This window comes from Ranitomeya imitator, chromosome 5, assembly GCF_032444005.1.
Source record: "Ranitomeya imitator isolate aRanImi1 chromosome 5, aRanImi1.pri, whole genome shotgun sequence".
NCBI lineage: Eukaryota > Metazoa > Chordata > Amphibia > Anura > Dendrobatidae > Ranitomeya > Ranitomeya imitator.
The window spans coordinates 697,421,954-697,447,863 of record NC_091286.1 but is presented as its reverse complement, the minus strand read 5'-3'; the positions used below and the strand labels follow the sequence as shown (position 1 = coordinate 697,447,863).

General features: G+C 45.3%; 1 protein-coding gene across 1 annotated transcript in view; it reads right to left on the bottom strand.

Moving 5' to 3' along the window:
* Positions 1 to 5,359: 5,359 nt before the first annotated feature.
* LOC138637958 (peptidase inhibitor 16-like) overlaps positions 5,360 to 25,910 on the bottom strand; it is a 166,372-nt gene continuing 145,821 nt past the window's right edge. Inside the window, exon 2 of the mRNA XM_069726879.1 lies at positions 5,360 to 5,644. Coding sequence (XP_069582980.1) covers positions 5,360 to 5,644 — 285 coding nt within the window. The remainder of the gene's footprint in view (positions 5,645 to 25,910) is intronic.

The following is a 25,910-nucleotide window of genomic DNA, read 5'->3' as shown; positions in this document are numbered from 1 at the left end:
TTGTGTGTGGACGTGAATGTTGTGTGTGGACGTGAGTGTTGTGTGTGGACGTGAATGTTGTGTGTGGACGTGAGTGTTGTGTGTGGACGTGACTGCTGTGTGCGGACGTGAATGTTGTGTGTGGACGTGAGTGTTGTGTGTGGACGTGACTGCTGTGTGTGGACGTGAATGTTGTGTGTGGACGTGACTGCTGTGTGCGGACGTGAGTGTTGTGTGTGGACGTGAGTGTTGCGTGTGGACGTGAGTGTTGCGTGTGGACGTGACTGCTGTGTGTGGACGTGACTGCTGTGTGTGGACGTGAATGTTGTGTGTGGACGTGAGTGTTGTGTGTGGACGTGACTGCTGTGTGTGGACGTGACTGCTGTGTGTGGACGTGAGTGTTGTGTGTGGACGTGAATGTTGTGTGTGGACGTGAGTGTTGTGAGTGGACGTGACTGCTGTGTGTGGACGTGACTGCTGTGTGTGGACGTGAGTGTTGTGTGTGGACGTGTGTGTTGTGTGTGGACGTGAGTGTTGTGTGTGGACGTGAATGTTGTGTGTGGACGTGAGTGTTGTGTGTGGACGTGACTGCTGTGTGTGGACGTGACTGCTGTGTGTGGACGTGAGTGTTGTGTGTGGACGTGACTGCTGTGTGTGGACGTGACTGCTGTGTGTGGACGTGACTGCTGTGTGTGGACGTGACTGCTGTGTGTGGATGTGAATGTTGTGTGTGGACGTGACTGGTGTGTGCGGACGTGAATGTTGTGTGTGGACGTGGATGTTGTGTGTGGACGTGACTGCTGTGTGTGGACGTGAATGTTGTGTGTGGACGTGACTGCTGTGTGTGGACGTGACTGCTGTGTGTGGACGTGAGTGTTGTGTGTGGATGTGACTGCTGTTTGTGGACGTGACTGCTGTGTGTGGACGTGACTGCTATGTGTGGACGTGACTGCTGTGTGCAGACGTGACTGCTGTGTGTGGACGTGACTGCTGTGTGTGGACGTGACTGCTGTGTGTGGACGTGAGTGTTGTGTGTGGACGTGACTGCTGTGTGTGGACGTGACTGCTGTGTGTGGACGTGACTGCTGTGTGTGGATGTGAATGTTGTGTGTGGACGTGACTGGTGTGTGCGGACGTGAATGTTGTGTGTGGACGTGGATGTTGTGTGTGGACGTGACTGCTGTGTGTGGACGTGACTGCTGTGTGTGGACGTGAGTGTTGTGTGTGGACGTGACTGCTGTGTGTGGACGTGACTGCTGTGTGTGGACGTGATTGCTATGTGTGGACGTGACTGCTGTGTGCAGACGTGACTGCTGTGTGCAGACGTGAGTGGTGTGTGTGGACGTGACTGCTGTGTGTGGACGTGACTGCTGTGTGTGGACGTGACTGCTGTGTGTGGACGTGAGTGTTGTGTGTGGACGTGAGTGTTGTGTGTGGAAGTGACTGCTATGTGTGGATGGGACTGCTATGTGTGGACGTGACTGCTGTGTGCAGACGTGAGTGGTGTGTGGATGTGACTGTTGTGTGTGGACGTGAGTGTTGTGTGTGGACGTGAGTGTTTTGTGTGGACGTGACTGTTGTGTGCGGACGTGACTGCTGTGTGCAGATGTGACTGCTGTGTGTGGACGTGAGTGTTGTGTGTGGACGTGACTGTTGTGTGTGGACGTGAGTGTTGTGTGGACGTGACTGCTGTGTGCGGACGTGACTGCTGTGTGTGGACGTGAGTGTTGTGTGTGGACGTGACTGTTGTGTGTGGACGTGACTGTTGTGTGCTGACGTGACTGTTGTGTGCGGACGTGACTGACATGTGTGGACGTGACTGTTGTGTGGATGTAAGTGGTGTGTGTGGAAGTGACTGCTGTGTGCAGACGTGACTGCTGTGTGTGGACGTGAGTGTTGTGTGTGGACGTGACTGTTGTGTGTGGACGTGACTGTTGTGTGGACGTGACTGTTGTGTGTGGACGTGACTGTTGTGTGTGGATGTGAGTGTTGTGTGGACGTGAGTGTTGTGTGTGGACGTGACTGTTGTGTGTGGACGTGACTGCTGTGTGTGGACGTGACTGTTGTGTGTGGACGTGACTGTTGTGTGTGGACGTGACTGTTGTGTGCGGACGTGACTGTTGTGTGCGGACGTGACTGCTGTGTGTGGACGTGACTGTTGTGTGCGGACGTGACTGACATGTGTGGACGTGACTGTTGTGTGGATGTAAGTGGTGTGTGTGGAAGTGACTGACATGTGTGGACGGGACGGGAAGAAAAACATTAGACTCGAACAAAGAAGACCCAGGAAAACATACTCAGAAGGGAGGTAAGAACATTTCTAAAACAATCCACAGCGAGGAGATTGGAACAAAACAAAATCCTGTAAACTGCATGCTCGCAAACGCCAGAAGCCTGACAAACAAGATGGAAGAACTAGAAGCAGAAATATCTACAGGTAACTTTGACATAGTGGGAATAACCGAGACATGGTTAGATGAAAGCTATGACTGGGCAGTTAACTTACAGGGTTACAGTCTGTTTAGAAAGGATCGTAAAAATCGGAGAGGAGGAGGGGTTTGTCTCTATGTAAAGTCTTGTCTAAAGTCCACTTTAAGGGAGGATATTAGCGAAGGGAATGAGGATGTCGAGTCCATATGGGTCGAAATTCATGGAGGGAAAAATGGTAACAAAATTCTCATTGGGGTCTGTTACAAACCCCCAAATATAACAGAAAGCATGGAAAGTCTACTTCTAAAGCAGATAGATGAAGCTGCAACCCATAATGAGGTCCTGGTTATGGGGGACTTTAACTACCCGGATATTAACTGGGAAACAGAAACCTGTGAAACCCATAAAGGCAACAGGTTTCTGCTAATAACCAAGAAAAATTATCTTTCACAATTGGTGCAGAATCCAACCAGAGGAGCAGCACTTTTAGACCTAATACTATCTAATAGACCTGACAGAATAACAAATCTGCAGGTGGTCGGGCATCTAGGAAATAGCGACCACAATATTGTACAGTTTCACCTGTCTTTCACTAGGGGGACTTGTCAGGGAGTCACAAAAACACTGAACTTTAGGAAGGCAAAGTTTGACCAGCTTAGAGATGCCCTTAATCTGGTAGACTGGGACAATATCCTCAGAAATAAGAATACAGATAATAAATGGGAAATGTGTAAGAACATCCTAAATAGGCACTGTAAGCGGTTTATACCTTGTGGGAATAAAAGGACTAGAAATAGGAAAAACCCAATGTGGCTAAACAAAGAAGTAAGACAGGCAATTAACAGTAAAAAGAAAGCATTTGCACTACTAAAGCAGGATGGCACCATTGAAGCTCTAAAAAACTATAGGGAGAAAAATACTTTATCTAAAAAACTAATTAAAGCTGCCAAAAAGGAAACAGAGAAGCACATTGCTAAGGAGAGTAAAACTAATCCCAAACTGTTCTTCAACTATATCAATAGTAAAAGAATAAAAACTGAAAATGTAGGCCCCTTAAAAAATAGTGAGGAAAGAATGGTTGTAGATGACGAGGAAAAAGCTAACATATTAAACACCTTCTTCTCCACGGTATTCACGGTGGAAAATGAAATGCTAGGTGAAATCCCAAGAAACAATGAAAACCCTATATTAAGGGTCACCAATCTAACCCAAGAAAAGGTGCGAAACCGGCTAAATAAGATTAAAATAGATAAATCTCCGGGTCCGGATGGCATACACCCACGAGTACTAAGAGAACTAAGTAATGTAATAGATAAACCATTATTTCTTATTTTTAGGGACTCTATAGCAACAGGGTCTGTTCCGCAGGATTGGCGCATAGCAAATGTGGTGCCAATATTCAAAAAGGGCTCTAAAAGTGAACCTGGAAATTATAGGCCAGTAAGTCTAACCTCTATTGTTGGTAAAATATTTGAAGGGTTTCTGAGGGATGTTATTCTGGATTATCTCAATGAGAATAACTGTTTAACTCCATATCAGCATGGGTTTATGAGAAATCGCTCCTGTCAAACCAGTCTAATTAGTTTTTATGAAGAGGTAAGCTATAGGCTGGACCACGGTGAGTCATTGGACGTGGTATATCTCGATTTTTCCAAAGCATTTGATACCGTGCCGCACAAGAGGTTGGTACACAAAATGAGAATGCTTGGTCTGGGGGAAAATGTGTGTAAATGGGTTAGTAACTGGCTTAGTGATAGAAAGCAGAGGGTGGTTATAAATGGTATAGTCTCTAACTGGGTCGCTGTGACCAGTGGGGACCGCAGGGGTCAGTATTGGGACCTCTTCTCTTCAACATATTCATTAATGATCTGGTAGAAGGTTTACACAGTAAAATATCGATATTTGCAGATGATACAAAACTATGTAAAGCAGTTAATACAAGAGAAGATAGTATTCTGCTACAGATGGATCTGGATAAGTTGGAAACTTGGGCTGAAAGGTGGCAGATGAGGTTTAACAATGATAAATGTAAGGTTATACACATGGGAAGAAGGAATCAATATCACCATTACACACTGAATGGGAAACCACTGGGTAAATCTGACAGGGAGAAGGACTTGGGGATCCTAGTTAATGATAAGCTTACCTGGAGCAGCCAGTGCCAGGCAGCAGCTGCCAAGGCAAACAGGATCATGGGGTGCATTAAAAGAGGTCTGGATACACATGATGAGAGCATTATACTGCCTCTGTACAAATCCCTAGTTAGACCGCACATGGAGTACTGTGTCCAGTTTTGGGCACCGGTGCTCAGGAAGGATATAATGGAACTAGAGAGAGTACAAAGGAGGGCAACAAAATTAATAAAGGGGATGGGAGAACTACAATACCCAGATAGATTAGCGAAATTAGGATTATTTAGTCTAGAAAAAAGACGACTGAGGGGCGATCTAATAACCATGTATAAGTATATCAGGGGACAATACAAATATCTCGCTGAGGATCTGTATATACCAAGGAAGGTGACGGCACAAGGGGGCATTCTTTGCGTCTGGAGGAGAGAAGGTTTTTCCACCAACATAGAAGAGGATTCTTTACTGTTAGGGCAGTGAGAATCTGGAATTGCTTGCCTGAGGAGGTGGTGATGGCGAACTCAGTCGAGGGGTTCAAGAGAGGCCTGGATGTCTTCCTGGAGCAGAACAATATTGTATCATACAATTATTAGGTTCTGTAGAAGGACGTAGATCTGGGGATTTATTATGATGGAATATAGGCTGAACTGGATGGACAAATGGCTTTTTTCGGCCTTACTAACTATGTTACTATGTTACTATGTTACTATGACGTGACTGCTGTGTGTGGATGTGAGTGATGTGCCCTCATGTGACTGCTGTGTGCAGACGTGACTGCTGTGTGTGGACGCGAGTGTTGTGTGGATGTAAGTGACGCGTCCTCATGTGACGGGCTTGTGTCTGTAGGGTTCTGCCAGGGTTGATGGAAGCCGCTGGAGCCGTACCTGGGTGTAGTGCCCGCACATCTGGCCTTCCTGACAGGTGTCACTAGTGAAGTTGTAGTAGTCGCGCTCGCGGTGCCAGTCAGCCATACCCAGCTCCACATCCAGGCTGGAGCCGGTCATCAAGAACAAGTTCTCGCCTCGGAAGCCTCTTTCTTCATTATGATCCCAGATACATTTTGCTGCATAAGATATGGCCAGGTCTTCCAGCGTCCGGTCCCATCGCTGCAGACAAAGAACAACAGAAGCGTACGTCATTATAGCCACTCATGTTATTACGCTCCAGTATAAGAACGTCAGTACACGCCCTTCTACACCCTGGGGTTCCTAAGTTTCAGCATTCACATCAGGGTGGGTTCTCTCTAGAGACACTGACACTCTCACTGACAACTGCCAAAACTATAGAGATAGCGGGACCTCCAAATGGACTCGGCAGCCTGACACCAGACCTGGGAGATCACTGCACCAATGCCGTAAGGCCACACGTACTTTGCAGAGAGCGGTATATATACAGCGCCTTGCGAAAGTATTCGGCCCCTGGAACTTTCCCCCTTTTCCCACATATCGTGCTTTAAACATAAAGATACCAAATGTAAATTTTTGGTGAAGAATCAGCAACAAGTGGAACACAATTGTGAAGTTGAACAAAATTTATTGGTTATTTTAAATTTTTGTGGAAAATCAAAAACTGAAAAGTGGGGCGTTCAATATTATTCGGCCCCTTTACCTTAATACTTTGTTGCGCCGCCTTTTCCTGCGATTACAAGTCTCTTGGGGTCTGTCTCTATCAGTTTTGTACATGGAGAGACTGAAATTCTCGCCCGTTCTTCCCGGCAAACAGCTGGAGCTCAGTGAGGTTTGATGGAGATCGTTTGTGAACAGCAGTTTTCAGCTCTTTCCACAGATTCTCCATTGGATTGAGGTCTGGACTGTGACTTGGCCATTCTAACACCTGGATACGTTTATTTGTGAACTATTCCATTGTAGATTTTGCTTTATGTTTGGGATCATTGTCTTGTTGGAAGACAAATCTCCGTCCCAGTCTCAGGTCTTTTGCAGACTCCAACAGGTTTTCTTCAAGAATGGTCCTGTATTTGGCTCCATCCATCTTCCCATCAATTTTATCCATCTTCCTTGTCCCTGCTGAAGAAGAGCAGGCCCAAACCATGATGCTGCCACCACCATGTTTGACAGTGGGGATGGTGTGTTCAGGGTGATGAGCTTTTTTCCCTTTACTCCAAACATATCGTTTGGCATCATTGCCAAGAAGTTTGATTTTGGTTTCATCTGACCAGAGCACCTTCTTCCACATGTTCGGAGCTTGTTCCAAACTTTAAACGACACATTTTATGGATATCTTTGAGAAATATCTTTCTTCTTGCCACTCTTCCATAAAGGCCAGATTTGTGCAGTGTACGACTGATTGTTGTCCTATGGACAGACTGTCCCACCTCAGCTGTAGATCTCTGCAGTTCATCCAGAGTGATCATGGGTCTCTTGGCTGCATTTCTGATCAGTCTTCTCCTTGTTTGAGATGAAAGTTTAGATGGACGGCCGGGTCTTGGTAGATTTGCAGTGGTATGATACTTCTTCCATTTCAATATGATCCCTTGCACAGTGCTCCTTGGGATGTTTAAAGTTTTGGAAATCATTTTGTATCTAAATCCAGCTTTAAACTTCTCCACAACAGTATCACGGACCTGCCTGTTGTGTTCCTTGGTCTTCATGATGATCTCGGTGCTTCACACAGAGCCCTGAGACTATCACAGAGCAGGTGGATTTATACGGAGACTTGATTACACACAGGTGGATTATATTTATCATCATTAGGCATCTAGGACAACATTGGATCATTCAGAGATCCACAATGAACTTCTGGAGTGAGTTTGCTGCACTGAAAGTAAAGGGGACGAATAATATCGCACGCCCCACTATTCAGATTTTGTATTTTCACAAAAATGTAAAATAACCAATAAATTTCGCTCAACTTCACAATTGTGTTCCACTTGTCGTTGATTCTTCACCAAAAATTTTGGTTTCTCTATGTTTGAAGCATGACATGTGGGAAAAGGTTGAAAAGCTCCAGGGAGCCGAGTACTTTCGCAAGGCACTGTGTGTGTATGTATATATATATATATATATATATATATATATATATTAACTAACCACTGTGTGTGTGTGTATGTATATATATATATACATACACACACACACAGTGGTTAGTTAATAACAGCAGGGAGATTTGCATACAATGTACTGGGCATACATAATGCTCCATTGCTCCATACAGTATAATGGCCACACATTGTGCTCCATACTGTACAATGGCTTCACATGATGATCCATACTGTATAATGGCCACACAAAGTCCTCCATACGGTATAATGGCCACACATGATGCTCCATACTGTATAATGGCCACACATGATGCTCCATTCAGTATAATTGCCACACATGATGCTCCATACTGTATAATGGCCACACATGATGATCCATACTGTATAATGGCCACACAAAGTCCTCCATACGGTATAATGGCCACACATGATGCTCCATACAGTATAATGGCCACACATGATGCTCCATTCAGTATAATTGCCACACATGATGCTCCATACTGTATAATGGCCACACATGATGCTCCATACTGTATAATGGCCACACATGATGCTCCATTCAATATAATTGCCCCACATGATGCTCCATATTGTATAATGGCCCCACATAGTCCTCCACACCTGATTGCCCTTAACTGGGGATATATTCACATGCAGGAGTCTGCTATAGACTCAGTCTGCTGCATTTAATCTTTTAACTTCCATCTTTTAAATTATATCTTTTTAATTATGATTTTGAATTAGACTGAATTCTAGAATGCATTTGGCTACTTATCACTGCTACAATATTATCATCATCTGCACCATCTAATCGAGCTGTTCTCCTCTTCCCACAGGTATGCACTGACTTTACCCAGCTCTCCCTGGCTCCAGAATGTCTCTGTATATTGCACTGGCTTTTCTATGCTTCCCCAGGATCTGAGTGTCTTGGTGCAGCACATATAATCCTTTTAGTATGCTTTCTTACCTATCAGCTTGTTTCCATGACCTGTTTTCATGTATCCCATTGTGTGATCCTGGCATCTCTTTGAGTGGTCAGTCTTACCCCTCCCTCACTTTATGACCTTTGCTTAACTCTCTACATCTGGTCTCCCATACCCAGCCACCCCCTCATTCACACCTGATTGCCCTTAACTGGGGATATATTCACATGCAGGAGTCTGCTATAGACTCAGTCTGCTGCAAATCATCTTTTAACTTCCATCTTTTAAATTACATCTTTTAAATTACATCTTTTTAATTATGATTCTGAATTGGACTGGAATTGACTGGAAGGTAACAGAACACCGACCACTACAATGTTTCGGTTTCTTTTCTCTTTCACCCCCATACTACTTTCCTTCTTACAATCTCCTGTAATCCCTCCACCCAGTAAGGAACTAGTCATTTCTCCCTCCATCCTCGCCAGCCATCTCACCTTCTCCTCAGAACTGTTCCTCCACATACAATCCTCTTTCTCCAGGCACACACGGCCACATATGTCCTATCCTGCTCCCACCTTCTAATGATCTGTCTGCTACTCCTCATCGCTGGTGACATATCCCCAAATCCCGGCCCTCCTCAACTCATCCCCACACTCATTTCTAACCCCCTGCCACGATCCTCCCCACGTTTTCCCAACCACGACAACCTCATACCCATTCATCCAGCCCCCACTCCCCAGCTCCCCCTACTTGGAGCACTATGGAACGCACGCTCCATCTGCAACAAACTGCCATTTATCCACGACCTCTTCATCACCAACAAACTCTCCTTCCTCGGCCTCACCGAAACCTGGCTCACCCCCTCTGACTCAGCCTCTCCAGCTGCGCTCTCCTATGGCGGATTCCACCTTTCTCACACCCCTCGCCCCAGCAACAAACGTGGTGGAGGAGTTGGATTGCTCCTGTCCGACACCTGCTCCTTTACTCCAATCCCTCTACCACCCTCCACTACTCTTCCTTCATTTGAGGTGCACTCTGTCCGCATCTACTCCCCCTCCAACCTCCAGCTGGCTGTCATCTACCGCCCTGTTATGATTAGGCAATTCAGTACCACAGTGGACATAGAGGTCAGAGCACATACAGTGATCTGACAATAACCCAAAAACATAGAACGAGCTCTGAGACGTGGGAACTCTGTTGACCGCAATCCCTAATCCTCTCCAACAAACACTAGAGGCAGCCGTGGATTGCGCCTAACGCTCCCTATGCAACTCGGCACAGCCTGAGAAACTAGCTAGCCTGAAGATAGAAAATAAGCCTACCTTGCCTCAGAGAAATACCCCAAAGGAAAAGGCAGCCCCCCACATATAATGACTGTGAGTTAAGATGAAAAGACAAACGTAGAGATGAAATACATTTAGCAAAGTGAGGCCCAACTTTCTGAATAGAGCGAGGATAGGAAAGGTAACTTTGCGGTCAACACAAAACCCTAAAAACCACGCAAAGGGGGCAAAAAGACCCTCCGTACCGAACTAACGGCACGGAGGTACACCCTCTGCGTCCCAGAGCTTCCAGCAAACAAATAGATAAGCTGGACAGAAAAAAAAACAAACAAAATAGCAAAGGAAAACTTAGCTATGCAGAGCAGCAGGCCACAGGAACGATCCAGGAGGAAAACAAGTCCAATACTGGAACATTGACAGGAAGCCAGGATCAAAGCACTAGGTGGAGTTAAATAGAGCAGCACCTAACGACCTCACCACATCACCTGAGGGAGGAAACTCAGAAGCCGCAGTACCACTTCCCTCCACCAACGGAAGCTCACAGAGAGAATCAGCAGAAGTACCACTTGTGACCACAGGAGGGAGCTCTGCCACAGAATTCACAACAGTACCCCCCCCTTGAGGAGGAGTCACCGAACCCTCACCAGAGCCCCCAGGCTGACCAGCATGAGCCACATGAAAGGCACGAACAAGATCGGGAGCATGGACATCAGAGGCAAAGACCCAGGAATTATCTTCCTGAGCATAACCCTTCCACTTAACCAGATACTGGAGTTTCCGTCTTGAAACACGAGAATCCAAAATCTTCTCCACAATATACTCCAACTCCCCTTCCACCAAAACCGGGGCAGGAGGGTCAACAGATGGAACCATAGGTGCCACGTATCTCCGCAACAATGACCTATGGAATACGTTATGTATGGAAAAAGAATCTGGAAGGGTCAGACGAAAAGACACAGGATTAAGAACCTCAGAAATCCTATACGGACCAATGAAACGAGGTTTAAACTTAGGAGAGGAAACCTTCATAGGAATATGACGAGAAGATAACCAAACCAGATCCCCAACACGAAGTCGGGGACCCACACAGCGTCTGCGATTAGCAAAACGTTGAGCCTTCTCCTGGGACAAGGTCAAATTGTCCACTACATGAGTCCAAATCTGCTGCAACCTGTCCACCACAGTATCCACACCAGGACAGTCCGAAGACTCAACCTGTCCTGACAAGAAACGAGGATGGAACCCAGAGTTGCAGAAAAATGGCGAAACCAAGGTAGCCGAGCTGGCCCGATTATTAAGGGCGAACTCAGCCAAAGGCAAAAAGGACACCCAGTCATCCTGATCAGCAGAAACAAAACATCTCAGATATGTTTCCAAGGTCTGATTGGTTCGTTCGGTCTGGCCATTAATCTGAGGATGGAAAGCCGAGGAAAAAGACAAGTCAATGCCCATCCTACCACAAAAAGCTCGCCAAAACCTCGAAACAAACTGGGAACCTCTGTCAGAAACGATATTCTCTGGAATGCCATGTAAACGAACCACATGCTGGAAGAACAATGGCACCAAATCAGAGGAGGAAGGCAATTTAGACACGGGTACCAAATGGACCATCTTAGAGAAGCGATCACAGACCACCCAAATGACTGACATCTTTTGAGAGACGGGGAGATCTGAAATAAAATCCATAGAGATATGTGTCCAAGGCCTCTTCGGGACCGGCAAGGGCAAAAGCAACCCACTGGCACGAGAACAGCAGGGCTTAGCCCGAGCACAAATCCCACAGGACTGCACAAAAGTACGCACATCCCGCGACAGAGATGGCCACCAAAAGGATCTAGCCACTAACTCTCTGGTACCAAAGATTCCAGGATGACCAGCCAAGACTGAACAATGAACCTCAGAGATAACTTTATTCGTCCACCTATCAGGGACAAACAGTTTCTCCGCTAGACAACGATCAGGTTTATTAGCCTGAAATTTTTGCAGCACTCGCCGCAAATCAGGGGAGATGGCAGACACAATTACTCCTTCCTTGAGGATACCCGCCGGCTCAGACAAACCCGGAGAGTCGGGCACAAAACTCCTAGACAGAGCATCCGCCTTCACATTTTTAGAGCCCGGAAGGTACGAAATCACAAAGTCAAAACAGGCAAAAAACAGCGACCAACGAGCCTGTCTAGGATTCAACCGCTTGGCAGACTCAAGATAAGTCAAGTTCTTATGATCAGTCAATACCACCACGCGATGCTTAGCTCCTTCAAGCCAATGACGCCACTCCTCAAATGCCCACTTCATGGCCAGCAACTCTCGGTTGCCCACATCATAATTTCGCTCAGCAGGCGAAAACTTCCTGGAAAAGAAGGCACATGGTTTCATCACCGAGCAATCAGAACTTCTCTGCGACAAAACAGCCCCTGCTCCAATCTCAGAAGCATCAACCTCGACCTGGAACGGAAGCGAAACATCTGGTTGACACAACACAGGGGCAGAAGAAAAACGACACTTCAACTCTTGAAAAGCTTCCACAGCAGCAGAAGACCAATTGACCACATCAGCACCCTTCTTGGTCAAATCGGTCAATGGTTTAGCAATACTAGAAAAATTGCAGATGAAGCGACGATAAAAATTAGCAAAGCCCAGGAACTTTTGCAGACTTTTCAGAGATGTCGGCTGAGTCCAATCATGGATGGCTTGGACCTTAACAGGATCCATCTCGATAGTAGATGGGGAAAAGATGAACCCCAAAAATGAAACCTTCTGCACACCAAAGAGACACTTTGATCCCTTCACAAACAAAGAATTAGCACGCAGGACCTGAAAAACCGTTCTGACCTGCTTCACATGAGACTCCCAATCATCCGAGAAGATCAAAATGTCATCCAAGTACACAATCAGGAATTTATCCAGGTACTCTCGGAAGATGTCATGCATAAAGGACTGAAACACTGATGGAGCATTGGCAAGTCCGAATGGCATTACAAGATACTCAAAATGACCCTCGGGCGTATTAAATGCAGTTTTCCATTCATCGCCTCGCTTAATTCGCACAAGATTATACGCACCACGAAGATCTATCTTGGTGAACCAACTAGCCCCCTTAATCCGAGCAAACAAATCAGATAACAACGGCAAGGGGTACTGAAATTTAACCGTGATCTTATTTAGAAGGTGGTAATCTATACAAGGTCTCAGCGAACCATCCTTCTTGGCTACAAAAAAGAGCCTTGCTCCTAATGGCGACGATGATGGCGAATATGCCCCTTCTCCAGGGACTCCTTCACATAACTGCGCATAGCGGCGTGCTCAGGCACAGATAAATTAAACAATCGGCCTTTTGGGAACTTACTACCAGGAATCAAATTGATAGCACAATCACAATCCCTATGCGGAGGTAGGGCATCGGACTTGGGCTCATCAAATACATCCCGGTAATCAGACAAGAACTCTGGAACCTCAGAAGGGGTGGATGACGAAATTGACAGAAATGGAACATCACCATGTACCCCCTGACAACCCCAGCTGGACACCGACATGGATTTCCAATCTAATACTGGATTATGGACTTGTAGCCATGGCAACCCCAACACGACCACATCATGCAGATTATGCAACACCAGAAAGCGAATAACCTCCTGATGTGCAGGAGCCATGCACATGGTCAGCTGGGTCCAGTACTGAGGCTTATTCTTGGCCAAAGGTGTAGCATCAATTCCTCTCAATGGAATAGGACACTGCAAGGGCTCCAAGAAAAACCCACAACGCTTAGCATACTCCAAGTCCATCAAATTCAGGGCAGCGCCTGAATCCACAAATGCCATGACAGAATACGATGACAAAGAGCAGATCAAGGTAACGGACTGAAGAAATTTTGACTGTACCGTACCAATGGTGGCAGACCTAGCGAACCGCTTAGTGCGCTTAGGACAATCAGAGATAGCATGAGTGGAATCACCACAATAGAAACACAGCCCATTCAGACGTCTGTGTTCTTGCCGTTCAACTCTGGTCAAAGTCCTATCGCACTGCATAGGCTCAGGTTTAAGCTCAGGTAATACCGCCAAATGGTGCACAGATTTACGCTCACGCAAGCGTCGACCAATCTGAATGGCCAAAGACATAGACTCATTCAAACCAGCAGGCATAGGAAATCCCACCATGACATCCTTAAGGGCTTCAGAGAGACCCTTTCTGAACATAGCTGCCAGCGCAGATTCATTCCATAGAGTGAGCACGGACCACTTTCTAAATTTCTGACAATATACCTCTATCTCATCCTCACCCTGACAAAGCGCCAGCAAATTTTTTTCTGCCTGATCCACTGAATTAGGTTCATCGTACAGCAATCCGAGCGCCAGGAAAAACGCATCGATATTACTTAATGCAGGATCTCCTGGCGCAAGAGAAAATGCCCAGTCCTGAGGGTCGCCACGCAAAAAAGAAATAATGATCAAAACCTGTTGAACTGGACCACCAGAGGAGCGAGGTTTCAAGGCCAGAAATAGTTTACAATTATTTTTGAAACTCAGAAACTTAGTTCTATCTCCAAAAAACAAATCAGGAATAGGAATTCTTGGTTCTAACATAGATTTCTGATCAATAGTGTCTTGAATCTGTTGTACTCTTGCCGAGAGCTGATCCACAAATGAAGACAGACTTCTAATGTCCATCACCACACCTGTGTACGGAACCACCCAAATGTCTAGGGGAAAAAAAAGGCAAAACACAGTGCAGAGAAAAAAAAATGGTCTCAGAACTTCTTTTTTCCCTCTATTGAGAATCATTAGTACTTTTGGCTTCCTGTACTGTTATGAAAGGCAATTCAGTACCACAGTGGACATAGAGGTCAGAGCACATACAGTGATCTGACAATAACCCAAAAACATAGAACGAGCTCTGAGACGTGGGAACTCTGTTGACTGCAATCCCTAATCCTCTCCAACAAACACTAGAGGCAGCCGTGGATTGCGCCTAACGCTCCCTATGCAACTCGGCACAGCCTGAGAAACTAGCTAGCCTGAAGATAGAAAATAAGCCTACCTTGCCTCAGAGAAATACCCCAAAGGAAAAGGCAGCCCCCCACATATAATGACTGTGAGTTAAGATGAAAAGACAAACGTAGAGATGAAATACATTTAGCAAAGTGAGGCCCGACTTTCTGAATAGAGCGAGGATAGGAAAGGTAACTTTGCGGTCAACACAAAACCCTAAAAACCACGCAAAGGGGGCAAAGAGACCCTCCGTACCGAACTAACGGCACGGAGGTACACCCTCTGCGTCCCAGAGCTTCCAGCAAACAAATAGATAAGCTGGACAGAAAAAAAAACAAACAAAATAGCAAAGGAAAACTTAGCTATGCAGAGCAGCAGGCCACAGGAACGATCCAGGAGGAAAACAAGTCCAATACTGGAACATTGACAGGAAGCCAGGATCAAAGCACTAGGTGGAGTTAAGTAGAGCAGCACCTAACGACCTCACCACATCACCTGAGGGAGGAAACTCAGAAGCCGCAGTACCACTTCCCTCCACCAATGGAAGCTCACAGAGAGAATCAGCAGAAGTACCACTTGTGACCACAGGAGGGAGCTCTGCCACAGAATTCACAACACCGCCCCCCAGAACTAGCCATCTCCACCTTTCTCGACCACTTCACCACCTGGCTACTTCATTTCCTCTCTGTCAACATCCCCACTATCATCATGGGTGACTTCAATATCCCCATTGACACTTCCACCTCAGCTGCCTCTAAACTTCTATCACTGACTGCCTCCTTTGGCCTCACTCAATGGTCCTCTGAGGCCACTCACAAAGATGGCCACACGCTGGACCTCATTTTCACCCGCCTCTGCTCCCTTACTAATCTCATTAACACACCCCTCCCCCTGTCTGACCACAACCTACTGACATTCTCTTCCCTCTCCTCTCCTAATGTGCAACCCCCACTCCACAAACTCCCTCGCAGAAATCTCAAACATCTCAACTTACAATCACTCTCGGGGTCCCTTCTCCCTCTCACAGACATAGCCTCCCTTCATGACACAGATGCTGCTGCCACTTTTTATAACACCACAATAACAGCAACACTCGATTCGGCTGCCCCACTCATGCATAGTAAAACTCGTACAATTAACAGGCAGCCCTGGCTGACCAGCCTGACCAAAGAATTAAGACGGGCTTCCAGGATTGCTGAGCGGAGATGGAAGCAATCCCGCTCTGCCGACCACTTCACTACATACAAGCAGTCCCTCGCCAGCTTCAAGTCTGCGCTCACTGCCGCAAAACAAACTTACTTCTCATCTCTCATATCCTCCCTGTCTCACAACCCTAAACAGCTTTTCAACACTTTCAATTCTCTACTCCGTCCCCCAGCACCTCCTCCCTCCCCCCTCATTTCTGCTGAAGACTTCGCCTCTTTCTTTAAACAGAAGATCGATACGATCAGAGAAAGCTTTGGCCCACAGCGCCCACTGCCCCTCTTAGCTGCTCAATCCTGCTCCTCCAAAACCACCTCCACCATGACAGAAGATCAGCTCTCCACCCTCCTGTCAAGATCACATCTCACCACCTGCACGCTTGACCCGCTCCCATCCCACCTCATCCCTAACCTTTCCATGGTCTTCATCCCAACCCTAACGCACCTCTTCAACCTCTCACTCACAACAGGTGTCTTCCCCTCATCCTTCAAGCATGCCAAGATCACACCCATCCTCAAAAAGCCCTCCCTCGACCCATCCTCTGTGTCTAGCTATCGCCCGATATCTCTTCTCCCTTATGCCTCCAAATTGCTGGAGCAACACGTCCATCTTGAACTGTCCTCCCACCTCTCCTCCTGCTCCCTCTTTGATCGGTTACAATCAGGCTTCCGTCCCCATCACTCAACTGAAACTGCCCTAACTAAAGTCACCAATGACCTACTAACTGCCAGGAGCAAGCGACACTACTCTGTCCTCCTTCTCCTGGACCTGTCCTCTGCCTTTGACACTGTGGACCACTCCCTTTTGCTACAAATTCTCTCATCTCTTGGCATCACAGACTTGGCCCTTCCCTGGATCTCGTCGTATCTGACAGACCGAACATTCAGTGTCTCCCTCCCCCACACCACCTCCTCACTTCGCCCCTTGTCAGTCGGTGTTCCTCAAGGCTCTGTTCTAGGACCCCTACTCTTCTCCATCTACACTTTCGGCTTGGGTCAGCTCATAGAATCCCACGGTATGCAGTACCATCTCTACGCTGATGACACGCAGATCTACCTATCCGGACCTGACCTCACCTCCTTACTTACCAAAATCCCACACTGTCTGTCTGCTATTTCAGCCTTCTTTTCTGCTCGCTTTCTACAACTGAACATGGACAAAACAGAATTCATCATCTTTCCCCCATCTCACTCTACCCTTCCACCAGACCTATCCATCAATGTCAATGGCTGCTCACTTTCCCCAGTCCCACACGCCCGGTGCCTCGGGGTGATCCTCGACTCTGCCCTCTCTTTCAAGCCACATATCCAAGCCCTTGCCTCCTCCTGCCGTCTCAAACTCAAAAATATTTCCCGGATCCGTGCTTTCCTTGACCGCGACACCGCAAAAACGCTAGTGCATGCCCTTATCATCTCCCGCCTCGACTACTGCAACCTCCTACTCTCTGGACTCCCCTCTAGCACTCTGGCACCGCTCCAATCCATCCTACACTCTGCTGCCCGACTAATCTACCTGTCTCCCCGCTATTCCCCAGCCTCTCCCCTATGTCAAGCCCTTCACTGGCTTCCTATCGCCCAGAGACTCCAGTTCAAAACCCTCACAATGACATACAAAGCCATCCACAACCTTTCTCCTCCATACATCTGTGACATGGTCTCCCGGTACCTACCTACACGCAACCTCCGATCCTCTCAAGACCTCCTTCTCTACTCCCCTCTCATCTCTTCTTCCCACAACCGCATCCAAGACTTCTCCCGTGCTTGCCCCATACTCTGGAACTCTCTACCCCAACACATCAGACTCTCGCCTACCATAGAAACCTTCAAAAAGAACCTGAAGGCCCACCTCTTCCGATAAGCCTACAGCCTGCAGTGATCCTAAAGTTACTGAACCGCTGCGCAACCTGCCCTACCCTCTCCTAGTGTTTCATCACCCATCCCCTGCAGACTGTGAGCCCTCGCGAGCAGGGTCCTCCCTCCTTATGTACCCGTGTGCCTGTTATCTGCTCATGTTTAATGTATTTGTCTATATTTGCCTCGTATTCACATGTAAAGCGCCATGGAATAAATGGCGCTATAAAAATGTATAATAATAATAATAATAATAATAATGGCCCCACATGATGCTCCATACAGTATAATGAACCCAGATGATGCTCCATATAGTACAGTATAATGGCCCCACATGATGCTATGTACTATATAATGGCCCCACATGATGCTCCATACAGTATAATAGCCCCACACAGTGCTCCATACTGCATAATGACCCCACATGATGCTCCTCACTGTATAATGGCCCCGCATGATGCTCCATACAGTATAATGGCCCCACACAGTGCTCCATACAGTATAAGGGCCACACATAGTGCTCCTTTCTGTATGATGGCCCCACATGATGCTCCATACTGTATAATGGCCCCACATGATGCTCCATACTGTATAATGGCCCCACATGATGCTCCATACAGAATAATGGCCCCACATGATTCTCCATACTGTATAATGGTATCACATAATACTTCATACAGTATAATGGCCCCACATGATGCTCCATGCAGTATAATGGCCCAACATGATGCTCCATACAGTATAATGGCCCCACATAGTGTTCCATGTTGTATAATGACCCCACACGTTGCTCCATACTGTATAATGGCCCCATACAATGCTCCATTCAGTATAATGGCCAGACATAGTGCTCCATACTGTATAATGGCCCCACATGATGCTCCATACTGTATAATGGCCCCACATGATGCTCCATACTGTATAATGGCCCCACATGATGCTCATACAGAATAATCGCCCCACATAATTCTCCATACAGTATAATGGCCCCAAATGATGCTCCACACAGTATAATTGCCCCATATAGTGCTCCTTACAATATAATGGGCTCCATACAGTATAGTGACTTCATATGATGCTCCATACTGTATAATGACCTCCCATAATTCTCCATACTGTATAATGGCCCCACTTGATGCTCCATACAGAATAATGGCCCCACATGATTCTCCATACTGTATAATGGCCCCACGTGATGCTCCATACTGTATAATGGCCCCACATGATGCTCATACAGAATAATCACCCCACATAATTCTCCATACAGTATAATGGCCCCAAATGATGCTCCATACAGTGTAATTGCCCCATATAGTGCTCCTTACAATATAATGGGCTCCATACGGCATAGTGACTTCATATGATGCTCCATACTGTATAATGACCTCACATAATTCTCCATACAGTATAATGGCCTCAAATGATGCTCCACACAGAATAGTGGCCCTAGATAGTGCTCCATACAGTATAATTCCCACATATAGTGCTCCATACAGTATAATGGCCCCATATGATGTAGTGACTTCACAATGTGCTCCATACAACAGTGCCATTTGACACTGATACAGTGCAGAGAGGCTGCTCCTGATGTTGCCACTGTTAGCAGTAAGATTTTAGCTAGTTAGTTAGGCGGTTGTATATCAGTCAGATAGTGTAGCTAGATACTGTCCAGTGTGGCTGTTAAATTTACCTTCCGGAATTTTTTTTGCCATTACTGAGACAAATAGACAGCAGGACACACGTCCTACAAGTGTGTTGTGCACTGCTTCTATTGGGCTCCATGCACCACTATAGAATTCTAAATGATATTATTTCAGTAGGTAAATGTGAAAAAGCCTGCTGTATCCCACATTTTAGTTAGTTAGTTAGGCGGTTGTACAGTTGTACAGTGCTGTGCAAATTAATTGGGACAAAGAATTTTTTAAGTAAAATCGAAAGTTGGTTACCAGTCAGTGATTCAAACCAGTTTTAATATATAGTAAACTAGCTGAAGAGCCCGGCGTTGCCTGGGCATAGTAAATATCTGTGGTTAGTTATAGCACCTCACTTCTTTCCCATCACGCCTCTCATTTTCCCAATCACATCTCTCATTTTCCCCCTCACTCCTCTCATTCCCCCCTAACACTTGTCATTTCGACCTCACATCTGTCATTTTCCGATCACTCCACTATTTTCCCTCACTCCTCTCATTTTGCACTCACACCTTTTCATTTTCACCTCACACCTCTCATTTTCACCTCAGTATATACATGTTTGTCATCTCCCTTATATATAGTATACACCTGTATGTCATCTCCTGTATATAGTATATACCTGTATGTCATCTCCCCTGTATATAGTATATACCTGCTGTGTGTCATCTCCCCTGTATATAGTATATACCTGTATGTCATCTCCTTCTATATATAGTATATACCTGTGTGTCATCTCCCCTGTATATAGTATATATCTGTGTGTCATCTCCTGTATATAGCATATACCTGTATGTCATCTCCCCTGTATATAGTATATACCTGCTGTGTGTCATCTCCCCAGTCATCTCCTTCTATATATAGTATATACCTGTGTGTCATCTCCCCTGTATATAGTATATATCTGTGTGTCATCTCCTGTATATAGCATATACCTGTATGTCATCTCCTCCTGTATGTAGTATATACCTGTAGGTCATCTGCTCCTGTATATAGTATATACCTGTGTGTCATCTCCTTCTGTATATAGTATATACCTGTATGTCATCTCCTCCTGTATATAGTATGTACCTGTATGTCATCTCCTCCTCTATATAGTATATACCTGTGTGTCATCTCTCCTGTATATAGTATATATCTGTGTGTCATCTCCCCTGTATATATTATATATCTGTGTGTCATCTCATCCTGTATATAGTATATACCTGTGTCATCTCCTCCTGTATATAGTATATACCTGTATGTCATCTCCTCCTGTATATAGTATATACCTGTATGTCATCTCCTCCTGTATATAGTATGTACCTGTATGTCATCTCCTCCTCTATATAGTATATACCTGTGTGTCATCTCTCCTGTATATAGTATATACCTGTATGTCATCTCCTCCTGTATATAGTATGTACCTGTATGTCAGCTCCTCCTCTATATAGTATATACCTGTGAGTCATCTCTCCTGTATATAGTATATACCTGTGTGTCATCTCCTCCTGTATATAGTATATACTTTTGTGATCTCCTCCTGCATATAGCATATATATGTGCCATCTCCTCCTGTATATAGTATATATCTGTGTGTCATCTCCTCCTGTATATAGTTTATACCTGTATGTCATCTCCTCCTGTATATAGTATGTACCTGTATGTCATCTCCTCTATATAGTATATACCTGTGTGTCATCTCTCCTGTATATAGTATATACCTGTGTCTCATCTCCCCTGTATATAGTATATACCTGTATGTCATCTCCTCTATATAGTATGTACCTGTGTGTCATCTCCTCCTGTATATAGTATATACCTGTATGTCATCTCCTCCTCTGTATAGTATATACCTGTGTGTCATCTCTCCTGTATATAGTATATACCTGTGTCTCATCTCCCCTGTATATAGTATATACCTGTATGTCATCTCCTCTATATAGTATGTACCTGTGTGTCATCTCCTCCTGTATATAGTATATACCTGTATGTCATCTCCTCCTCTATATAGTATATACCTGTGTGTCATCTCTCCTGTATATAGTATATACCTGTGTCTCATCTCCCCTGTATATAGTATATACCTGTATGTCATCTCCTGTATATAGTATATACCTGTGTGTCATCTCCTCCTGTATATAGTATATACCTGTGTGTCATCTCCTCCTGTATTAGACCTCGTTCACACGTTATTTGCTCAGTATTTTTACCTCAGTATTTGTAAGTTAAATTGGCAGCCTGATAAATCCCCAGCCAACAGGAAGCCCTCCCCCTGGCAGTATATATTAGCTCACACATACACATAATAGACAGGTCATGTGACTGACAGCTGCTGTATTTCCTATATGGTACATTTGTTGCTCTTGTAGTTTGTCTGCTTATTAATCAGATTTTTATTTTTGAAGGATAATACCAGACTTGTGTGTGTTTTAGGGCGAGTTTCATTTGTCAAGTTGTGTGTGTCGAGTTGCATGTGACAGGTTAGTGTAGCAAGTTGTGTGCAGCAAGTTTTGCGCATGGCGAGTTTTGCGCGTTGCGAGTATTATGTGTGGTGCGTTTTGAGTATGTGCAAGTTTTGTGTGAGGCAACTTTTGCATGTGTTGCAACTTTTGTGCATGTGGCAATTTTTCCGCGTGTGCAAGTTTTGCGTGTGGCAAGTTTTCCATGAGGTGAGTTTTCCGCGTGTGCAAGTTTTGCGTGAGCCTAGTTTTTGCATGTGGCGAGTTTTGTGCGTGGCGAATTTTGAGCGGCGACTTTTGTGTTTCGACTTTTATGTGGCGAGGTTGGAGTATGTGTGGTGAAATGTGTGATGAGGGTAATATGTGTTCAAGCACGTGGTAGTGTGTGGCGCATTTTGTGTGTGTGTTCATATCCCCGTGTGTGGTGAGTATCCCATGTCGGGGCCCCACCTTAGCAACTGTACGGTATATACTCTTTGGCGCCATCGCTCTCACTCTGTAAGTCCCCCTTGTTCACATCTGGCAGCTGTCAATTTGCCTCCAACACTTTTCCTTTCACTTTTCCCCATTATGTAGATAGAGGAAAAATAGTTTGGTGAATTGGAACGTGCAGAGTTAAAATTTCGCCTCACCACGTAGCCTATGACGCTCTCGGGGTCCAGACGTGTGACTGTGCAACTTTTTGTGAGTGTAGCTGCGACGGTGCAGATGCCAATCCCGGACACACACACACACACATACACACACACACACACACAGCTTTATATATTAGATAATTCTTGGTCAACTAGCCAGTGGAAAAAGGTAATTTTCAGAATTAGTATGTAACAGTACGTTATAACATTGTATTATTAAACTAGATGGTGGCCCGATTCTAACGCATCGGGTATTCTAGAATATACATGTCCACGTAGTATATTGCTCAGCCCACGTAGTATATTGCTCAGCCCACGTAGTATATTGCTCAGCCCACGTAGTATATTGCTCAGCCACGTAGTATATTGCCCAGCCACGTAGTATATTGCCCAGCCACGTAGTATATTGCCCAGCCACGTAGTATATTGCCCAGTCACGTAGTATATTGCCCAGCCACGTAGTATATTGCCCAGCCACGTAGTATATTGCTCAGCCACATAGTATATTGCCCAGCCACGTAGTATATTGCCCAGCCACGTAGTATATTGCCCAGCCACGTAGTATATTGCTCAGCCACATAGTATATTGCTCAGCCCACGTAGTATATTGCTCAGCCCACGTAGTATATTGCTCAGCCACGTAGTATATTGCCCAGCCACGTAGTATATTGCTCAGCCACGTAGTATATTGCCCAGCCACGTAGTATATTGCCCAGTCACGTAGTATATTGCCCAGCCACGTAGTATATTGCCCAGCCACGTAGTATATTGCTCAGCCACATAGTATATTGCCCAGCCACGTAGTATATTGCCCAGCCACGTAGTATATTGCTCAGCCACGTAGTATATTGCTCAGCCACATAGTATATTGCCCAGCCACGTAGTATATTGCCCAGCCACGTAGTATATTGCTCAGCCACGTAGTATATTGCTCAGCCACATAGTATATTGCCCAGCCACGTAGTATATTGCCCAGTCACGTAGTATATTGCTCAGCCACGTAGTATATTGCTCAGCCACGTAGTATATTGCCCAGCCACGTAGTATATTGCCCAACCACGTAGTATATTGCCCAGTCACGTAGTATATTGCTCAGCCACGTAGTATATTGCTCAGCCACATAGTATATTGCCCAGCCACGTAGTATATTGCCCAGCCACGTAGTATATTGCTCAGCCACGTAGTATATTGCTCAGCCACATAGTATATTGCCCAGCCACGTAGTATATTGCCCAGTCACATAGTATATTGTCCAGCCACGTAGTATATTGCCCAGCCACGTAGTATATTGCCCAGCCACGTAGTATATTGCCCAGCCACGTAGTATATTGCCCAGTCACGTAGTATATTGCCCAGACACGTAGTATATTGCCCAGCCACGTAGTATATTGCCCAGTCACGTAGTATATTGCCCAGTCACGTAGTATATTGCCCAGTCACGTAGTATATTCCCCAGCCACGTAGTATATTGCCCAGTCACGTAGTATATTGCCCAGACACGTAGTATATTGCCCAGTCACATAGTATATTGCCCAGCCACGTAGTATATTGCCCAGTCACGTAGTATATTGCCCAGTCACGTAGTATATTCCCCAGCCACGTAGTATATTGCCCAGTCACGTAGTATATTGCCCAGACACGTAGTATATTGCCCAGTCACATAGTATATTGCCCAGCCACGTAGTATATTGCCCAGCCACGTAGTATATTGCCCAGTCACGTAGTATATTCCCCAGCCACGTAGTATATTGCCCAGTCACGTAGTATATTGCCCAGACACGTAGTATATTGCCCAGTCACATAGTATATTGCCCAGCCACGTAGTATATTGCCCAGTCACGTAGTATATTGCCCAGTCACGTAGTATATTCCCCAGCCACGTAGTATATTGCCCAGTCACGTAGTATATTGCCCAGACACGTAGTATATTGCCCAGCCACGTAGTATATTGCCCAGCCACGTAGTATATTGCCCAGTCACGTAGTATATTGCACAGCCACGTAGTATATTGCCCAGTCACATAGTATATTGCCCAGCCACGTAGTATATTGCCCAGCCACGTAGTATATTGTCCAGCCACGTAGTATATTGCCCAGCCGAAAGTGTTCGAATTCTTGACATAGTACCTGAAAACTAAGTAATTCTATCAGAAAATTATTGCAATTATACGTCTTGTTATACACATGTTTGTTTCCTTTATTTTTATTGGAACCACACGAACAGAAAAAAATGCAGCTTCTCGCAACAAAACCAACAAAAACAAATTAGTATCTAAATGAAAAAATTTGCCTAAATTTTCCCTCATAATTTGCTTATCACCCGGGGCCTGATTCTCTGGTTGGCCCCACAGAAGAATTAAATATCGCCATTGTAATCAATGGCATCTCCTTTAGCCTAGCACAGGAAGCTGAAGATGTCTTCCTGCCGTGCCGCCGCCTACTATACACAGTTTTAGCACAGGTGAATATATTAACGGAGCTGCCGAAATCCAGCCTCGGCTCACTGCCCAGCACCTTCTCAATGATGCAGACTGTCAGTGAATTGTGCTGCCTGCATCATCGAGCAAGATCTTGGTCACAAGAGGGCAATGCATCTACTGAAACCATTGCCCCATGGGAGCGTTAGGAAATGATTAATATTACAAATAATTTATTATGTAATAAATGACAGGGATCTGCACAGTACCTCATTCATTTATATTCTTAATGGGTGGACGCATACGGTGGCTCACTGTATATTTTTATTGGGAGTGAGAGGCACTCAATGATCCGTTAATTTATATTTTTTATTAATGGGGAAAGGCACAAAGTGGCTCATTAATTTAATTTATATTTTAATGGAGGACACTCAGAGCTAGCTCATTAATTTTATATTTGTAATAGGGGGCACACAGTTCTGACTTATTTATAAATGTAATGGGTGCACACAGTGGCGGCTAATCATTTAATATTTTTAATAGCAGGAAGAGGGCACACAGTGGTAGTTAATTAATTTACATTTTCAATGTGGATGCGCCGTGGCTAATTATCTATTAATGGGCACATTGTGGGGCGTATTTGTGTTTTGTAGAATCGTGTGCAGTGTATTTATTCAGTGGGCATATATATGTGATGGGCACGGTGATCTGCTGCAAAAGCAAGTGTTCAGAAGTTTGTGTGTCAAAGTCTGTAAAGATGAATTGCGATTGCAAGAAGTGATCACAAAAGTCTGAAACAGGTGGAGATCAAAAAGAACAACTGGGATCTGAGTAGTTGTCACCTGTAAGTAACTGGATATTTATATTTAGTTTGCTTTTGAACACTATTGATTAGTGTTGTAGTCGCTTTATTGCCACAATTAATAACCTTGTTTGTGAAACAT